This window comes from Etheostoma cragini, chromosome 6, assembly GCF_013103735.1.
Source record: "Etheostoma cragini isolate CJK2018 chromosome 6, CSU_Ecrag_1.0, whole genome shotgun sequence".
NCBI classification, from domain to species: domain Eukaryota; kingdom Metazoa; phylum Chordata; class Actinopteri; order Perciformes; family Percidae; genus Etheostoma; species Etheostoma cragini.
The window spans coordinates 21,688,801-21,708,259 of record NC_048412.1 but is presented as its reverse complement, the minus strand read 5'-3'; the positions used below and the strand labels follow the sequence as shown (position 1 = coordinate 21,708,259).

Here is a 19,459-nt window from a genome sequence, read left to right as displayed (position 1 = left end):
AACACATCAATTTTCACTTTGCCACTTTGGGTTGTACCCTCAGGTAGCGCTGGGTGGAATGAAACGAGAGCTAAGCATCACTGCCAAGAGGTTTATGGTCCAGGGGAATGAGGGCACTGTTTACATGTTGCCAGGGAGATGTGTCTAAGAAGGGGAAAAAATGGCTGTATATACTGGAAATGACTTCCTAGATATTCATACCAGTCGTTTTACATTTGGCAGGCCCCACCTTCATTTTCCAAGCGAAAAATAATGCTTTTTTCAAATGAACCCATCTTCTAAGGGTTACAGACTCGGGCAGGGAGAGGGGCGAGTATTTTGGTCTGTTGCGGTTGTGGGAGCTCATTCGTGCAGCTGTTGTCAAGAATGTAAATTTTTCCTAGTATTGCTTATAATACATAATACCCATTAAAGCCCTCTGCACACAGTGATTGGAAACATCCACCTGCTTATTACAACAAATTGATTGTTTATGATTAGTGGTGTTGGGATGTATGCTTTAAAAGAAATACCTGTCTTGTCTGGACATTAACCTCAGGGTCAGGTGCCATGACTAAAGCCACAAGCCACAAGTCTGAATGAGTTATAAATAATTGCTAGCAGTTGTGGGTGTGTACTTCACAGTTGTGTGTGGCATTCTTAGATTGCTGAGTGTGCAGCCTGTGAAACCTTATCCTAGCTCCTTGATGTCCTGGCTAGTTGCGCTGACTCAGCAACATTAGGAGACCACCTGGGAATGACCAGTCTGCTGGAGCCATTTTGTGTCTTTTGGTTCACAGTTAGCCTTGGTATTCAGTCCCTATGGGTTAATAATAGCCCAACAGTGGCCAGGACATGTTTAAGTCAAAATTACGATGCAGGCATATCATCATGCTTACTGGGCTTTTTAAATAATTTTAGTTATGTTTAACTAGTAGATTTTATACTATACAACTATAAAATTAGATACCTGTAAATAGTGAAACAGTGTAAAATCACATTAACAAGAATGAATTGGATTTGCATTCAAAGAGATAATTAGCTGAGCTAAAAAGGCAGAATTAATAGGAGTTTTTCTTTCTTCCCATCCTGATATACTTTGCTCAGATAATTATATATAATAATGACAGATTTTGAGTTTGTCCTGTGTCATTGGTTAAATTTTTGCATTACCATGAAATGAGAGTGCAATTTCTCTCTGACAAAGCACAGGAATAACTAATAAGACAACTGACAGTATTTGACACACAAAGCTGTAAAACACACACTTTTCTACAAAAGTTCAACAAAAAAGACATAGCAATAGCAGGAAAAAAAAAAACACTTCAAATTTTCTATCACATCAAAAGCACATATGCCAAGTCAAAGCATCCTCAATATCTATGATTATTTCATGGTCCAAAATTTAATAGCAACAGCTCCAAGGCACGTGCCTCAAGTCCGTATTAGGATCTGTGTAAATCAAATGAGGCCACATTGTCCTTTATATCTCTTAAATCAGCTTAAAGCAGTTTGTTTTATTTATATGAGAAGACCAGAGATAATTTTCCATTGTGATGACTTGCGAGACATACCCTGTGTCTGTCTGGCCTGTAGCAAAGACACAGACAAATGTTGATATTTCTGCATTGCCACTGAAGATATGTCTTCAGAAGGGCTCTTTCTGTTCCCCATCTGAAGGTTGGTCCTGTGAAAATAACATCCTCTCAAGGGGCTTGCAAACCAGTAACTGAATCACCCAGCTTGCAAGTGAAAGTACCCTGACCTCACTATGCATACTTCTCATTCTGCTCAGCTATGAATGGAGACTGTGTTGTTTTAAACAGTACAGTATGTGTGTAAGCCAGGGTGCTTTAAAAGTGAATACATTTATTTAAACAATGTGCAAAGCCACGGTTCTCAGAAGAACAAAGCAGGTGTCAAAACTGAGATGGGTTTTCACTAAACAGTGAAGGCTTCAGATTTCAAAGGGATGTCCTATCCCTTGAATCCGAGTGTAGATGACGAAAGGGAGGATGTGAACATAGTAGGATAATGACTAAGCTATCCATTTTTGGGCACAAATCTGTCTTGTGAATCTTTGGAATGAAGGGGTCCCTGGTATTAATGGCCATGTTTGTTCAAAGACAAATAATATACTCGTCCTTTCATATGGAGGCCTTAGAACAACCCTGCTTAACTTATTTATTCTAAAACCAGCGGCCAGACCAAAGCACTGAGTGAGACCCCCAGAAAATGCAACTGTTAGCCTGAGATCTTTCAGCCCCGTTCTCAGTTTTCCTTTTCCTGTATCTGATGGTACAGTTTTGTTCAACAGGCATCAGCTTTTAATCTTTTTGTTGAATATTGGCTGTTTATCACACACTCTCTTTAACTCCATTGTTTCTGCATTCCTTACCTTCCTCTCCTCTCACCACACTGTTTACCGCCTCAAAGTGTATCCAAAAATCAGCTAGCAGACTGTCAAGATTTTTTGCTTGCTTTCAAGCTTCTCTGTTTCTCTTGCTCCATCTTTCCCTTTGCCATCTAAACGTTTACCGGCAAATACCAGCACAGAGGGATAAAAAAAGAGAAGACAACCTTTCTTGCATTCTCCAGGCAGTGACTCTCTGAAACCTCCACTGGCACACAGGAGTTGACTGCATAGTTTCCCCAATGCAAACCAGATGTGAAGCGCTAATGTATAGCAGCAATTTTTTTGGGCTTCAAAGGAAGACAAATGTAGGCCAAAAATGTACTCTTTTGGTCATCCAGACACACAGTGATATATAAATAAATTCAGATTCATTCCTGAGTTCCAAACTTTCCCTCATGGTGGTTGGTACAGTACTGTATGATTTAAAATAATTGCGATGTTATTGTTTGGTGTTGGTGGAGCATTGTGGAACGTTGGGATTGAGACAGGTTTTATTGAGGCTTGTGGAAGGGGACAGATGAGCTGTGACAATTGCATTTTCAGCTGCTCATTTCTTCAAAAGTTTTTGCCATCCATATGCACTTGGAGTCCTCCCTGCAAGCACGTCCTCAAGTCTCTGTGTGTCAAGTGACTGTCAGATTATGATAAATGTATGTTTTAAGTACTACTAAACATACGTCAATGCAAGCTTGTGCAGTGCTTTCTGTTTACCCTTTGGACTCATTTAAGTCACCATATCAAATCCTTTAATAATAATTGAGTCCAGAAGGTTTGACATACAGTCCTTTTAGGCCAGCTGTTATTCACTTGCAGCTTTACTCTAATGCTGCAGTGTGTACCACACAACATAATCAAGGCTAATATTAAAAGACATCAAGTCATAACCCCACACTTGCATGGTCATTAAAAGTTGCCAAGAAGGGACAAATTATAAAGGCCGTGGTGACATTTGCCGCTGCAGGTAGTCCTTTTCCCCCTTTATGTTTATGATGTTGGCTTTCATTTGAGCCCTCTGTCTCCTCCCACTCCACACCAGGCAGTGTTTAAACGCTCAGGGAAAATAACAGGTTAGCGCTCCAGTGTCTGGTCCTGCAGCCTGTGCTGTATCGTTAAGTCTGACCCAGGCTCCCACAACGAAGCAGTCTCAGGTACCCCCGGACCGACCCCCACCCTTACTCCCCTTCGCCCGGCCACAGCTCGTTCGTTGATGTTATTAAAAAAAAAGTCAGTGAATTAAACTTTTCTCAGTAGCGTTGTGCTTATAGGCTGATGTAGTAGTATCCTGAGAATGTGGGTGGCCCAGGTTCTCCTCTAACATCGAGAGATTACAAAAATGACAGCACGCATAGTAGTCACTGATTGTTTACTCTATCTGAACTTTTGCTGACCCCATCGTATAAGTGTTGACTCAATGTCATGATGATGATTGCAGTTTTTTTCCCACATGTACACTGAACTGCCATTTTTATGACCTTTTAAGTAAGCAAAAATTCTTTCTTAACATCAGAATTAAAATGCTTTTTGTATGTCCATAATCAGTACTTGTTTAAATAAGCACATGTGTTTATGAATGGGGCTGCTGCATTATCTCTCCTTCATGAGCAATTTCCTCCTCTTCCTGTGATAAGATTCATTGCCCCAGAGTGTCCTTTTGATTACTGGACTTCTTTTATCTGATGCAGGGAAAGCCAGCAGGAACTGCACACAGAACTTGACTAATAACAAATATCTTCCAACGTCCAACTTTTGTATTGTTTTATTGTGACCGGAAAGGTTCTTAACTGTTTTCCCATGCAGACAATTAGTCATGTTGATGGGATTTAGCTTGTGAAAAGACCAGTCTCATAGAATGAGTGGATCTGGAAGCTTCTCTAAAGGAAACCTGACCTCGGTTTTCAATCCCTTAAAGAAAAAATATATTCTAATCCCTCTGACATTGTGTCATAAACATAAGTTCTGGACCATTAAAAAGGTCTTTTGCAATTCATGTCTTTGCCTTTTTGGCATCGGACACCAAATGGAAAAGTCTTCAACGGTCATGAGGCGCTGGAATAACTAAGATCAGACGACTTCTCCATCAGGCTCCTTTCAAGTGGCCATTGGACTGAGACACAAATGAACCTTTCTGAAGTGTGTTTTTGACATTGTACTTTATTTTTGATATGCTCAGCCAGGCCCTCAAATGATATACTTAAGTGTCCAGTACTATACTTTTTTCTACATCTCAAAGCCAGCCAAGGCGCTTAACTGTATCTGGAAGATGTCCAGGCACCAGCCAGAAGGCAATGCGATGGTGTGTGTTTATCCAAACGCAGCTTTCCTCTAATTTGATTTAAGACTTGTCAGACTGTAGGTTTAAGATCCTGCTCCAGTATTCATTTGCCTCTAAATGTCACCTTATTTTCTTTCTGTCTCTTTTGTTGTCCCACTGTTTTTTCATTACTCTCAGTCTGGGACCTGTATAAAAGGAAGCCATGTGTTTTAAGGGGACCTGTTCAGCAACACACTCCTTCCTCTGGTGTGTGAGTTTTCTTACTGCCAAAAGATCACACAGTTAAAGGTGACTGAGATGCTTTTGTAGCTACATTCTTAAAGTAAATCGGATCTTACTATGCACAGTAAAATCCACCCTTGTTTAAGTATAAAGGTGCACTATGGACCTATAAACATAGATGTAACAAATAGAGCAGTTGCTCTGGTATTGATATGGTTTCTTCATAACTGCATTGCTTGCAGACCTTATTCTACAGCACAGCCACAATGTTTGCAACATTCCCCACTTGGCAGTGTACCAAACCATTTTTGAGTTGTCAGGCATCATTGGCAGAAAGCGATGCTATTTCCACCACCATGTTGTCTTATCAGAATGGATACAGTTGCAACACTTCTGCTCTGTGACATTATTTTGTGTTAGAGATACGACATTTCCACAATGGCCCTGCAATATCAAAGCCACACAATGTTTTTGTTGTTGTTGTAAGGAAGGAAAGAAACAGAGATAGCTGTTGTCACTTATTGACACAGTGTCAACAAGTGACAAAAACAACAGCTGCTCCACTGACATCAACTTTATGGACGCGTGGAAAATCATTTACATTTAGATTAAAATAGGGCTGTATTTCATCTAACGACACTGAAAAAATGCCCAAAATATTGAAAGAAAATACTTAAATACTTAATAAATACTTGTGAACCTAGAGTTAGATTTTGTGTTTTTCTGTTTACATTTGTTTATTGTTAATAGGCCTGTTGGTAGATGTAACATTCCAATTTTAATCTCAAACTGTTTGTAAAGTTTGTAACTTCAGAAACAAACTGATCCACAATAGTTATAGCCCAACTTTTTTAACTAGTAAATAAGAAATTACAGCTTTGAAAGTCCGTTTTCATTTCACATAACATTCCAAACGTGACCATTTTAAGTGTTATTTATATATTGCGTTTTATAATACATTTTCTATAATTAGACAAAACAGAGGGGTGTTGTCTTTTTCTCCTCTAATGTGAGGTAGAACTTAAAGCCACACTATGCAACTTTTCCAACTTTGGGGCCCCTACAGGTTGGAAGCGGGATTGTCCCATTAGAACTACAGATCCGCTACCCGATCGAGGGTCTTAGTAAAACAAGTAATTTAAAAGCAGGTTATTCTAATGGATGGCAGGGTAAGGGGGGGAAGAACTGGCAGGCTTGTTCCCAGCAGGCTGTGCGGACTGTTCATTTGGAACCAACCAGAGCGTAAGCAAAGTTTGGGCTGGGGATTAACAGGCCTGCCTGTGGGACCGGTCTGGACAGGGTATCTGCTAGCCCTTCAGTAACCAACTATGGCTATGTTGCCCAGCAACAGCATACAGGCCTGGTTGCTTGCATTGGTCTGTTGCTCTGTGGTGTCTGACAATTGGCCTTGAACTTAACCCCCTTATGCCAATCAGGGAGGGTTGTGAGGACTAGTAGAATGTAGCCTTGGCATTCTTCTGCTATCTTACATCCAGATGTCTAAATGTCTGTTTGCAGCCCCGGGAATACAAGGTTTATTACACTGCAGAATATTAACTAAGGGATTAAATCCAACAAATTCCATCATTGTAATGGATGATGCAGGGCCTAGAACCATGCGACACAAGGGGAATTATCCTGCTTTTACCTTGCCAACAAAATGCTCTATGTAATCAGAAAAAATAGTCATAAATTCACACATACAACACATTTCGATCTTAATTTTCCGTTCAAGAAAAAAATTATTCCTGAGCCACCAAATTTCTGGGATCAACACACTGAGGATTTTGGTTTTCATTCAGTTTTAGTGATGTGGCTAACATTATATTAAATTCTGTATATTTACGTTTGTCCGTAGTGAAGGAATAACCACAGCTAATTCATTCATCATCTATTGGAAATATCTTGCTTTTGACAAACAGACTGATATGTTCATAATAAGAATACCACTGTAAACTGGCCTTTCATCCAACAGAACACAGTCGCACAAGGCTTAAGTAAACCAGATAGAGACATTTCTGCGGAGTCATTCATATTGACCAATATAGCTGAATTTAAAACACATTTCAGTCTCTCTCTCAGATAAACTCCCTCTGGATCATTATAGAGAATGGAATGTACCATAAAACAGAGATCCCCACGCTGTGCTGCAATACTATAATTAAACTTAGTACAATATTTCTTAACTATTGTCTTGTGTGGAGGCTGTGGTGATTTCTTTGAAGCCCACATTTTCTCCAGCAGCCTGAATTTAGTTTACCTTGCACAGGAGCTGGATTCTTGTGGTATCAAGAGATCACGTGAGAATCAAACGGAAATCTATCTTTTCAGGCTTCACATAATGAGTTTAAGTCTCAACTAACAGCTCACTGAACCAATGAGCTTCCGGTGAGGAGCTACTGGCAGCTACGGCATGGTTTTTAGGTGTGTGTGATGTCTGCAACTGTTTTGCAAAAAACAACAATGGCGGACATAATAGACGGGTGTAATGTTTGAAAGTGCCTGCCGTTTTCTAGACAGTTTCCAACAACGGCTTCTCACATGATTCTTTGCAACGAACCATCTGGCGTGTCAGGTTTGAATTCAGTCACAGCTCTGGTATACAAGAACATAATTAACCCAGGGTGGGCTTCTTAGATGCATTGAGTCTCTCTAGAACAATTTGATGCTCGATTCTGATAAGTTAATAATCGATTATTTTAAAAAACGGTTACTGTGTCCAGACATGTTCAAATCAGAAAACAGAGTGGCTGAAGAGGATGGGATAATGGATAACAACTTGAAGTTTAGGCAAAACAGAAAATAACACACACAAAATTGGCCAAATGGACAAAAAAAAGTTTTGTAAACGGTATATATACATGATCTGATAAGACATACATAAAATAATTAGGCAAAACACATACATGTTGTTCATCTACTTTATCACACTACAACAGACCACCTCATGTTTCATGTTCTAAGAAGCCAATTCTCCACCTTAAAACATGACTGAGCCTCTGACATGGAAGTTGCTTGTGAAAGTCACCTTCTCTCACAGTACACGCTTAAAAAACCTCAGTAGACAAAACATTTCATGAAAACTTATACAAATTCTGTATATGTCAAAATCTAACAAACTATTTTTTAAACCACACATGGAAATTAGGGCTGAACGATATTGTGTTTTAGCATCAACATCGCCATGTGCATGCGCGATAGTCACATTGCAGGATGTTGCTATGTTGCCACTAATCCAATTTTGCTGCTTGATAGAAAAGTAAACTTTCACCGTTCTCCGTTTACAAGAATATTATCGTCCAACCCTTCCCCTTTAAGCCAGGTAGCCATGTGGGCAACGTGTGGGGTTTGTTATGGGAAGTGAGGCTCTTCGTGTGTAGAAAAGTACCGTAGACAGCAGCTGCCGCTGACACAGTGACGCACATAGTTTTCTATGGGTGTGAAGCTACAGTAGTCAGTGTTTTATATCCGCTGCATAATCACAACATCTCCCGGCCAATTACCCCGCAGAAAGCTGCTACCAGCCAGGCTTAAGCTAATATAGTTAGTCTAAAGAAACAAGGGGTCCGTCCGTCCCAACTAATGTTACAGTTCGGAGCCGCAACACTGAAAACGTAACACTACTCTACTACAGAAGTCTGTGTCTGATCTAATGTCTTTTGTACTGATTAAATTTTCTTGAATACACAGATTTTGATGCTAGTGCGCATGACATGCAGATCTGATCAATTTATCAAACTAACGAGCTAACCCCGCTAGTCGACCACAACCTGAAATTTTGAGGAAGCATCATGCAGTCACTGTGATTCACGTTAGCCTAGATTGATAGTATTATATTAATATGATGGTGTCATAGTCAACCACTGCATTTCTACCTAGTTTCCCTCTCCAAAACCACTTAAGAAGCATAACGTTAGTCACAGCGCTTACTTGCTCTGGTGTTTGTAAAGCATTAAAGTTTAACAAAGAATGGTTCACATTAAAAAAAAAAATCCTTTTTCATTTTTTTCTTCTATGTAGATGCAATGATTTATTATTTCCAAATAGAGCTATTTATGTCATGTTTTAAAAATTACTTTTTCTTTTATCATATTGCAATATATATCGCAGGGTAAAAAATATCGCAATGTCAGATTTTTCCAATATTGTGCAGGCCTAATGGAAATGTACATAAAAAAAAAAAAAGCATATTGATGCATCAATAATTGGTTTAGAATCTAATCACACTGTTAGGTGCCAAGACATTCCCACCCCTAAATCTTAGTTGCTGGGTTTTGGATATGTTGTTATGTTATTATGTTATGTCTGCTGGGAGGCATATACAGTAGTAGATTCAAAGCCCTGTGAGAACTGCCCTCTGGACTAGAGTTTTATCATGACCCAGATCCATCTTTTCTTATGTTTTCTCTCCCTTCTCTTCTATTTGGGATTGTGGGGTTTAGGTCAGCATTACTGCATGCAATCACGTCTTAGTCCGTTGCCCAGGGGTCAGTGCACTGACGTCATGCCCCTCTCTGTGGGAGCTTGTGCCATCAGGAGTTCATTTCAGGCTCTGCCTTGGCCACTCAAACACTGATACCCAAAGTGAATCTCTCTGAAATGGAAACACAATAAGACCTGCAAGTCAAAACAAGCCCTTCTTCTGATTCTAAAGTAATACATATTCATGAATCAGACTTTGGAATCTTTGAAATTCAGTGTAAAATTCTCATCTGTGCTGTAGTGAGTTCTCCGTTACTTAGTCTGGCTCAATGAATGTACATTGCTGGGATAAAGCTTGACAACCAGCGCATCCGTCACATGCCGGATGTTCCTCCTCTCTCGGTAGCTCCGCTATCAGGGCTTAGCTCCACCAAGAACGGTTGTGATAAGAAATCCAAACAATCCAGAGCAGTTTTTTCCCTATCGAAGAATTGATAGACCTACAGTATCTCCACATAGCGGTGTTAAGATAGGTCAGGCAATGTGAGACTATCCGTCACTTAATAATAACTTGATTGTTGGCAAATTAGCACCTCTCTTGAGACCATAAACATCTTTATAGAGAAGGAGACTAGCTAAGGCTGCATGGGACCAGCGTGGAAATAATGCGTCCATGAGCAACAAGTGATCTATCTCTTGTATAGGGACATTGGCTAGTTACTGTAGACATCTGCATTTGAGATATTTCATGACCTACTTTCTGCAGCCTCTGCGAGGATATGTTGATGATACATATGAATTTGGGAGGGCAATAAACAGCTGTCTGATTTGCTTTGGAAATTAAATGTCACATCAGACGTCATAACACTAGCCTCCCGGCATTGTGAGTCATGCCTCGTCTCGTTCTCTTACCTGGCAAGCGAATGCAGCACATACCTACCTAGCACTGCAGATAACATTAAGGTCATATTGCTCGTTTTCAGCTCTTTACTTTGTTGATCTAATGTTGAGTTTGGGGTTATGAGGGCTAATGGCAGTTCAGCACCTGTCTGTAGATTACACAGGCTATAACCTCCAGATGGTTAGTATAAATATAAGATATACATATGTATCCATTCAGTCACTAGATAGAGAGATATGGCAATCTAGGGATGCCAGCCAGTGTACAAACAGAGATGCAGAGGTGTTGAGCATTTACACTTTCTTATTTAAGTCTTAAGGCTGTCAAAGGGTACTGAGAGTGTCTGTCCAGTTTGGGGAAGTGGTGTTGTGTTAACAAAAAGCCTGTCACTGGGTTAAATATGAAGACTATTAACAGGTGAAGCCTGTTGGATCTTGACTTTCTCACCTCGACTCATTAAGAGCTTTTGTCTCGCCAAACGGCTGAGATAGATGAAACATGAGAGTCTGGGACTAATGTTTTCTTTGATGATCTATCTTGTGGGATTTAGCTTTTAGTCTTTGTTACCTTTTCTGTGTCACTCTGTGTTTTAGTGTTTGTGTGTGTGTGTGTGTGTGTGTGTGTGTGTGTGTGAGTGTGAGTGTGTATGTGTGTGTGTGTGTGCATGTCTCCTCTGTGCATTGTATATACTGTTTGTGCAGTTGCCGGGTGGACATATTTTTGTATGTGTGTGAGTGCGTGCGTACGTCCGTGCGTAAGACAGGCAGCAAAGGGCAAGTTTGCAGTTTGACTGATTATTATATTAGAGGTGATTATTATTACTGGGTGGTGGGAATGAGTAGCCAGCAGTGCACCTTGCCAGAGGGCAGTATCACTTATCACTTGGCTTTCCTCCAGCCATGCTGTAATGTTTTGGCAACTTGATACTGTTGCCATAATGCTCTCACAATATTAGTCTGTCACTTTGTTGTGTGCTCAGTCATGATCAAGGGGCCTATCACACTGTGAAATTCTTGTACTTAAGACAGTACACCTCCTGTATCTGTATATGCAGTACTGTAGTTGCATCTTGCATCTGTAATTGCTGACAGGAAGCAACTTTTCAGGGAGTCATGTTCAAACAGCTTCAAGTGTCTGGGTTTTTGACACACGCTAACACTCACAAATGCTTCATGGGGTTTCTGCATCTGTTGGTGGTCCATGCTGTACTCGCAAATAGGGTTATAAATAAATAATATCCTTGCCTCATAAATATTTACAGGTGTGTGTGATGGCTTCACATGCAAGGATACAATACTGTATTCCCACTTAGTCGTAAGAGAGGGGCTTTAATCTTTATGTTGCAGATTTTGAGCGGTTAACAGCGACAGGAAAGAAGTTGGTAGTTACAGAGAGAAAGCAACGTGACAGCTCCCTCTCTTGTCTTGTGCCCTCCCTCTGCATCCACCACACTTTCATCACACAGCAATAAAACGTAACAGGCATTATGTGCTGCCTCTCTTGTTGCTCTATATCTCTCTCACTCTTTTTCTACTTGCTCCCACTTGCACAGCGTGTTTTGTTTGAGCTCAGCTCCCCTGCTGGAACAAACCAAAGTATTTACAGCGTAAATATTGGCAGGGAAAGTCTATACTGATGTCCAACTGCTGTGCCAGAAAAGGTGTCTGAATCATTCCTCTGGACTCTCCCTCCTGTTCTTCCCTTCTTCTATTGTCCATCTGTTCTTGTCCTCATCTCTTGTGGGTTTGTTGGCACTTTTTTTTATTTTTTAAAATGTTGCAGATTCAAGAGTCTCTTTTTTGTGTTTCAGGTTATAGTAAATAACAATGGCTGACAGTTTTGACTGTGACAACTGCAAGGAGTCCTTGTATGGCCGCAAGTACATCCAGTCAGATGACAGTCCCTACTGCATCCCCTGTTACGACAGCCTGTTCTCCAACACGTGTGATGAGTGCAAAGAGCTGATCGGCCATGACGCAAGGGTAAGGCATCCATTTTGACATGATCAGACATGCAATCATCTATCTTCTGCACAACAGTAACAAGTAGAGTACATACAGAAATTCAGTTGAAACATTACATTTATTTTATGCAATACATGCACTGGAATGAACCACATTTATGACCTTAGTCTTTCCACACTGTAGGCCACAAATTTAACAGTTTAAACAAAGGTAAAGCATATCAAAGATCTGTTCTATTTAGGTTCAAACCATTTTTACCATGTTTTGACATAGCGTTGGATGGCTGTAACAAAAGTTATGTCAAGTTAATAACACATAATTCATGCTAAATGAGGCGTGTTCTTTTTACTTTGTGTGGGAAGACATAGTAAAGGCTAATTTAACATGCAATTATACAGGCAATTTCCACTAAGTCCACATAAGCCAACAGGCACATTTTGTCTCAGATAGTAAAAATGCAGCATGAGGGAATGTCTCCCTCTTCACCACAATCAAGTTCAAATTTAATCTTCCCCTAATGGAAAACACTAACATGAAGTGGATCATTTAAGACTGGCCCACGCTACTTAATGAAGTTTACAGAATGGAGCATGTTACAGTGCTTATTAGTTTGCTTAGCTAAGGAGGCCGATGCGTTATCAACAGCATCATGGGCAGTTGGTGATGAATATAGCCAGCGTGTTCTTGGCTCAGTGCCTTTAGACAATCAATTCAACATCCTTGTGAGACTTTTCTTTTCTTAAAGAAGTGTGCTCCAAATATATTACACTCTGAACACGTACACACAGAATAACCACATACTTGTTGCTGCCTATGCAGACGTTACAGGTGTCAGTTTGAACCAGACCAATCAAACACTCCTCTCTGCTTCTTTTGTAGCTTTGCCTCCTTTTGGTTGCAATTCTGAAAATGTCTAACATTAAAAAATAAACAATTATGAACTCAAAATGTATTACAAACATTTATTTGTTGTGCTATATTTATGAAATGACCTCCAAATTCCTTGTTGTCTCCTCTTGATCTGCTGCCAGGAGCTCTTCTATGAGGACCGGCACTATCATGAGCACTGCTTCCGCTGTTTCCGCTGTGATCGCTCGCTGGCTGACGAGCCTTTTACCAGCCAGGATGAAGCGCTGCTCTGCAATGACTGCTACTGCAATGAGTACTCCTCCAAGTGTGTAGCCTGCGACAAAATTGTCATGCCAGGTAAGGGTGCAAGACATGTGTGCATAGAGATTTAGGTGTTGAGATTTAAGGCTCTTTCCATCTGTGCTTTAAGTGACTTTTTTTTCCAACTGTGTTATGTGTTTAAAATATAAAAAATAGCTTAGCTTAAACTCTAGAAGGAGCGAGTTGATTAAGATGGAATCAAATGAAAGAGGGAATGACATGTAAAATACCCTGCACATAAGGCATTTGACAGCGCCATATATTATGGTCCTTCAGTCACCCATTAAGCATTAGTCTCGTTGTGCCACATTTTATTTTCCATATAGTATACAAATTCAAATTTCAAGATAGATAGGCAAATTACTTCAGAAAATGATGACATGGCAAAGTCCAGGAAGCAGGGCGACGGAAAAGTACAAAAGTACAAGGTAACCAATCAAGCAGATATAGAATTGGAAAGAGGTTTTAGAAAAAATATGGAGAGACAAAGGTGATGGTCCACGATTGAGCAACAGCCAGTGCTGAATGTGACAAAGTAATCGGCAGTCTGCTTGACTTGTCTGTAGGTCAGATCCCCAGTGGTGGTAGGCTGCCAGCAGACTAAGGATAACAAGGGATAAGCAAGTCAGTTATTTAATCGCCCATGTAGTAGCTTACACTGCCCTCACAAACTAGCAAATTATTTCAGGAAGAGAATGACATTCCTCTTCATTTCCACTGTAATCAATCACATTTTTTTTATGAAAATAAGGTTTAGAAAAGTAAAAAAAAAAATAGGTATAGAAAGTGAAAAGATAAAAGACCTCTTGACTGGGAAAGATCCTGGGAGTTAGTAGTATATAATACTGCAAACTCTTAAACATCACTGTATCTTTAAAAATTCTAATGCACTTTTTTGCAAATCTCAATAGTGTTACCTCTCTTCCAATTAAAGAACTAGCAGCCCTTTTTGCTATCATATAGAAATATGTAGACCCTCACAAAGAGGCATTCACACAAATCTTTGTTTAACAACTGGATGCGCTGCTGAAGTGGTTTAAGTCGGTGACAGGAGAGAAGAAACTATATACCAGTGCCAAGAGGATTTGGTTAAAAAGATCTCTCTGATAAAACCGCTGCTATAGGCCAAGCGCCAAAGATGGTCACACAGGATGTGGCATGTCTCTCAGACAATGATCCTCTTCTTTTCTCAGTTGGAAAATCCTCCGACAGACAGCATTTCTGTCGTTGTCACTGTCCACTGTGACAAAGCGTCTTAATTTATATTTGCCAAGAAAAAGATATTCATAGGAAATCCATTGCTATAAAGTCACACTGAAAACCTACAATACATACTGTAGCAATAGAGTACATAGTATCATGTGGTGCAAGGACAAGAGGCCCTGTAGGGCAAATAAACTGTCCAAGGCTTATTGATAATTGACTATATGCAGAGAGCAAAATGCAGGATTGGCTTCCAGGTGTAGTATTACCCCCATTTTTAATAATTTCAAATTGTATTCAATTTAAGATTGTTGGGATGCTTCTGAAATTGCCCTCCAAAATTATGCGCACTGTATTTAGCAATTTCAGCTAGATCACTTTTATTCTATTTGTAAAATATTCAAACCTAGCGGCTAATAATGTCCACCTTTCATCCACTGTAATTGCTGTAAGTTTATAACCTGCGATGCATGCCGGGCTAGTTTTGTAGGTATTGACAAGAGAACACCACAGCACACAGCCAGAAGTAGGAAAACGTTAATGCAAAACATCGCTCCCACTCAAACCACTGCATCACCATAGAATAAACTAAGCAGTATAATTTAAAAAAACTCCACAGCAAAGGGGTAGAAGATGAATTGGTTGGGGACATAGAGGGGGAAATGGCATTATCCTTTTCTGTGCAGCCTGCTGCCAGTTTCCAGGAGTAGGAAAGAAGTGTGGGGTCTGGGGTATTATAATTTTAAATAAAAGAAATTGTAGTGAAACAAAATGAGCTTTATATGAATGCAAGCAATTGAAGTGTATAATTTCATAGTTCAACAAAACCACCACCAAAAAGGCCATAATTATCCTATGAAGGTTGGGAAAAGATGCATTCTACACAAAGAAATTAAGACTCCCTCTGCTGTCATTCTTTCCATACTTCTCTCTTCCTCCTGTCATCTCTTTCTCTCTGCTGCTAGGTACGAGGAAGTTGGAGTACGGAGGTTCTACATGGCACGAGGGCTGCTTCATCTGCCACAGCTGCGAACAGCCAATTGGCTCAAAGTCATTCATCCCTGACAAAGATGAACACTACTGCGTGTCCTGCTATGAGGACAAGTTCGCCCCACGTTGCACACGCTGTAAAAAGGTAAGTCTAGTCAAAGAATTCCCACTGATCCTCACATGGTAGTGATAGAAACAACGCAAATGCATGCGACACATGAGGAGGAGTAATTCTGGTTATGTAGGAACGTGCATGGGAATGTATTTTAGAAGTCAATTTAAAGACTTTCCATGTGACCTCTGACTGCTCTCATTTTCAGACACTGGCTAAAGGTGGTGTGACCTATCGGGACGAGCCGTGGCATAAGGAGTGTTTTGTGTGCACCAGCTGTAAGACACAGCTCGCGGGTCAACACTTCACCTCCCGGGATGAGAACCCTTACTGCCTCAAGTGCTTTGGCAGCCTGTACGCCAAGAAGTGCGAGGCCTGCAGCAAACCAATCACAGGCAAGATTATATCACAATTTTCTACATAATAATATTTATTTGTGCTACTTCAGGTGTTACTTTTCATGTTTGGGTTAAGATTCAATGCTAAAACTACCAAGTCTAACCAGATTGACAGCCAGTTTCTGTATTTTACATTGTGAGCAATGTTATTGTTTGACATGTTTGCTTATTTAGGGTTTTGGTTTAGCATAATTAGAAGACCAAAATGCAGAGAATACACATGCATGTGGGATAGCATTTGATGGGATTTAATTAATAAAAAAGAAAGCAACAATGCAAAATAAACGACAAGGAGTTCAAACGGGAGCCGGACTAAGTCAGGAAAAAGGCAAAAACTAGAGCTCAGGGGCTGCCAAAAAATCTCGGGGAAACTCACAGGGGAAGGATGACTGCAGGGACGTGACAAAATGCTAACAACTTTGCTTTGGTCAATAAGTTGGTGAGTTTGTAAACTTGGAGCGATTTGTCCTTGGTTGGGTTTGGTTTGGTTTGGTTTGACACCTGCAAAAATCTAAGTGTACCAAAATATGTTGTTACAAATCACGCGAGAACTTCCATTCCTCTTATTGGTCTGATGTGTGTGGGCAGGAGCAAGAATGAAAATACAGGAGGAAGGTCCTGTGTTCTATTCTAGTGGTCAAACCAGCTCATTTCATTAAAAATGATCAGACATTGTTTTTTCGCAAAAGACGTTACTACGTCTGCTCTGGTCACCGAGAATTGGCTCTGCTCTGCCGGCGTCTGTCTCCAACTTTAACGGCAGCTGGGTTGACCACGGAGATACAAGTGATGGACGGCGAGCTTGACCGCAGTCCATTTCTGTGATAGAAACACTGCACGCTGCTACAGTTTGCTGCTCTGCTTCATTGCAGATTGCTAAACACACCTGAGTACAGGAGACATTAGCTCCGACTCGTGGAGTATGTATAGTTGGTGTGGTTTGAGTATGGATCACGTTCTCACAACAAATAAACCGCTTCAGAATTCGATTGAAAGTGTACCGAGACCACCTATTCAAGCAGGTCTCGGTATGCATGTTTGGTCCGCTTTTGGTGCGCACCACAGTTCAATTGCCGCGTTCTCACCTGCCCAAACAAACCACACCAGTGGTGAAACAAACTCTATTTTGATTCAACCGAACTAAACGAGGCAGGTGGAAAAGCGACCTAAAGCTCGACATACAGTTTAATCTCTGTCTTATTGCTCTTTTCATCCTAGGTTTTGGAGGAGGAAAGTACATCTCATTTGAGGACCGCCAGTGGCATCAGCCATGCTTCACCTGCTCCCAGTGCTCTGCGTCACTGGTGGGCGCCGGCTTTTTCCCCGATGGTGACAGAATCTTGTGCCGCAACTGCAACAGCAACAGCAACCTATAGAGCAGCCATTTACCACATTCTCACCCTTCCCTTGACTTACTTTTCCCCCCTCTGTCACAGCATTTCATGGACCCTGAGTGACTACCGAGGAAGGTAACGTAGGCTAACAAATGCTGCCTCTCAGGTTGTTTTTATATAAAGACATCCGTTCCCCCTGGTCCCTGTCGGGGTCTGATTTTAATCCAAGAGCTAGGGCTGCATTGTTTGTATCAACTGCCCCAAAGTAACCTCTTGAACCAAAAAGTTAATGATTTTGTGAAAAAAAGTTTATGGAGTGCCTTAATAACATTACATATATGTTACTCTATGTTTTATTGAACCAAAGAAATGCGAAGTGCTAGTCAGTTTGCATAAAAAAATCCTTTGTATTTTATAAAGAAATGTGCCACCTCAGCTAGAGGTCAGGCTCTGAAGAGAAGACACTGATACATTATAGTATGTACACTCTGTATTTCAAAGTATAGTGGAGATACTGTTTTAATGCTCTTAAAACTGCAGTTTAAAGCATTTTAAAAAGGTAGAACAAATTTGCTACTTCTGCGTTTAGTGAGGCAGTCAGTTTATTGCAGTGATGATCAATAAAGTCATTTGCACTTTTAATAAAATATTCTCTTGCGACCATGTTATGTGCACATAAAAACGCAACTAAAAACATGGCACACAGGCCACTTTTTTGTCATGTATCTGCTTTTGTTGAACTTTGCAATGACACTTGTTTTTTCTTAAAGTTTCATCTTATTTCTGTCTTTTTCATTTGTTATAATTAGTCTTTTTTTGTCTTTTGGATCACCATTGCTCAAAGAGCCAGCATTAATTACCAAGAGCAAGCTGAAATTAAATGCAATAACGTGCAGGAGCATGCATGTCTGGCATGATTTGCGTCAAAAGTAATTTTGTTGCTGTTAACGCTGTTAGTGTTTTGTTCTTCATTGTTAGTTTGTAACATGTTTGTGAAGTAAAAATAACTATATTTCATTATTTCAGCTTTGATGCTGGTGAGTCAGAGTTGGCAAATATACATTTTAAGATGGAAATTACAGCATTGAGGGGATAGCGGTATAAACTTAACTATTAAAAAAGATAATTGATATGGATAAATGCAACATGGTTGGTTTAATTTGTAAAGTCTAATTAAAAAAATGTTCACTGACTGATCTTTGCTGGGCACTTTTTATAATCTGTGTTTATTAGTGGTTACAATGAAATATGCATTACTGGTTTATGAGGTCATAGCTTTCTGTGGACTGTGTTTACTGTCCAAGCTGGAGAAAAGCCTTCTGGTATGTTTAATAAGTCTTTCTAGGAAATATCTGTGTGTATGTGTGTGTGTGTGTGTGTGTGTGTGTGTGTGTGTGTGTGTGTGTTTGTGTGTGTGTGTGTGTGTGTGTGTGTGTCTGTGTCTGTGTCTGTGTGTGAGAGAGAATGAGTGCAACAGGGAAAGGGCATTCTAGTGTGTAAGAAAGTTAGAGAGAGAAACCATGTGTGTGTAATAAAAGAGAGTAAAAAGAGTGTGTGTGTCTGTAGGTTTAAGATATTTGTGTGTGTTGTGGGAGAGAGTGAAAGGGAAAGTGAGCACACATCTGTGTACATGTGCGTATGTGCCCAAATGTGTGTGTGACTTACACAATACGGCATATATATGTGTGTGTGTGTGTGTGTTGCTGAGTCGACTGTTTCATCGCCTTGATAAAGCACACATGCACAGACTGCCAGATACAGTCTCCTGTCGGCATTGGTGAAATGTCCTCCTCCCTGCCTGTGTTTGAGATTTTTTCACCAAAAAAGGAAATGGTAGCTGCATGGGGGAGGGAGGGGTGTGGGGGGACTTGGTGGTGGAACTGGGAGAGAATAGAGTGTGGGAGAGAAGGAGAGAGGGAGGATGTTCACATCTGGAGTTGCTCCATAGCACTTTCACTGGGGGTGGGGGGTCAGCTCCACACACGGCTCCTTTTGGATTTATTGGAAGAAGGAGACAGGCGGGAGGTGGCGACTAGCAGGAAGGGTCAGAGGAAGATCTGCGGAGATGTTAACTCT

The 19,459-nt window shown here is 40.5% G+C and overlaps 1 protein-coding gene across 1 annotated transcript in view; it reads left to right on the top strand.

Moving 5' to 3' along the window:
- Positions 1-18,580, top strand: part of fhl3a (four and a half LIM domains 3a) — a 30,405-nt gene extending 11,825 nt beyond the window's left edge. The window contains exons 2-6 of the mRNA XM_034874775.1: positions 12,024-12,194; positions 13,208-13,382; positions 15,515-15,684; positions 15,860-16,046; positions 17,268-18,580. Coding sequence (XP_034730666.1) covers positions 12,039-12,194; positions 13,208-13,382; positions 15,515-15,684; positions 15,860-16,046; positions 17,268-17,425 — 846 coding nt within the window. The 5' untranslated portion in view covers positions 12,024-12,038 and the 3' untranslated portion in view covers positions 17,426-18,580. The remainder of the gene's footprint in view (positions 1-12,023; positions 12,195-13,207; positions 13,383-15,514; positions 15,685-15,859; positions 16,047-17,267) is intronic.
- Positions 18,581-19,459: the final 879 nt, after the last annotated feature.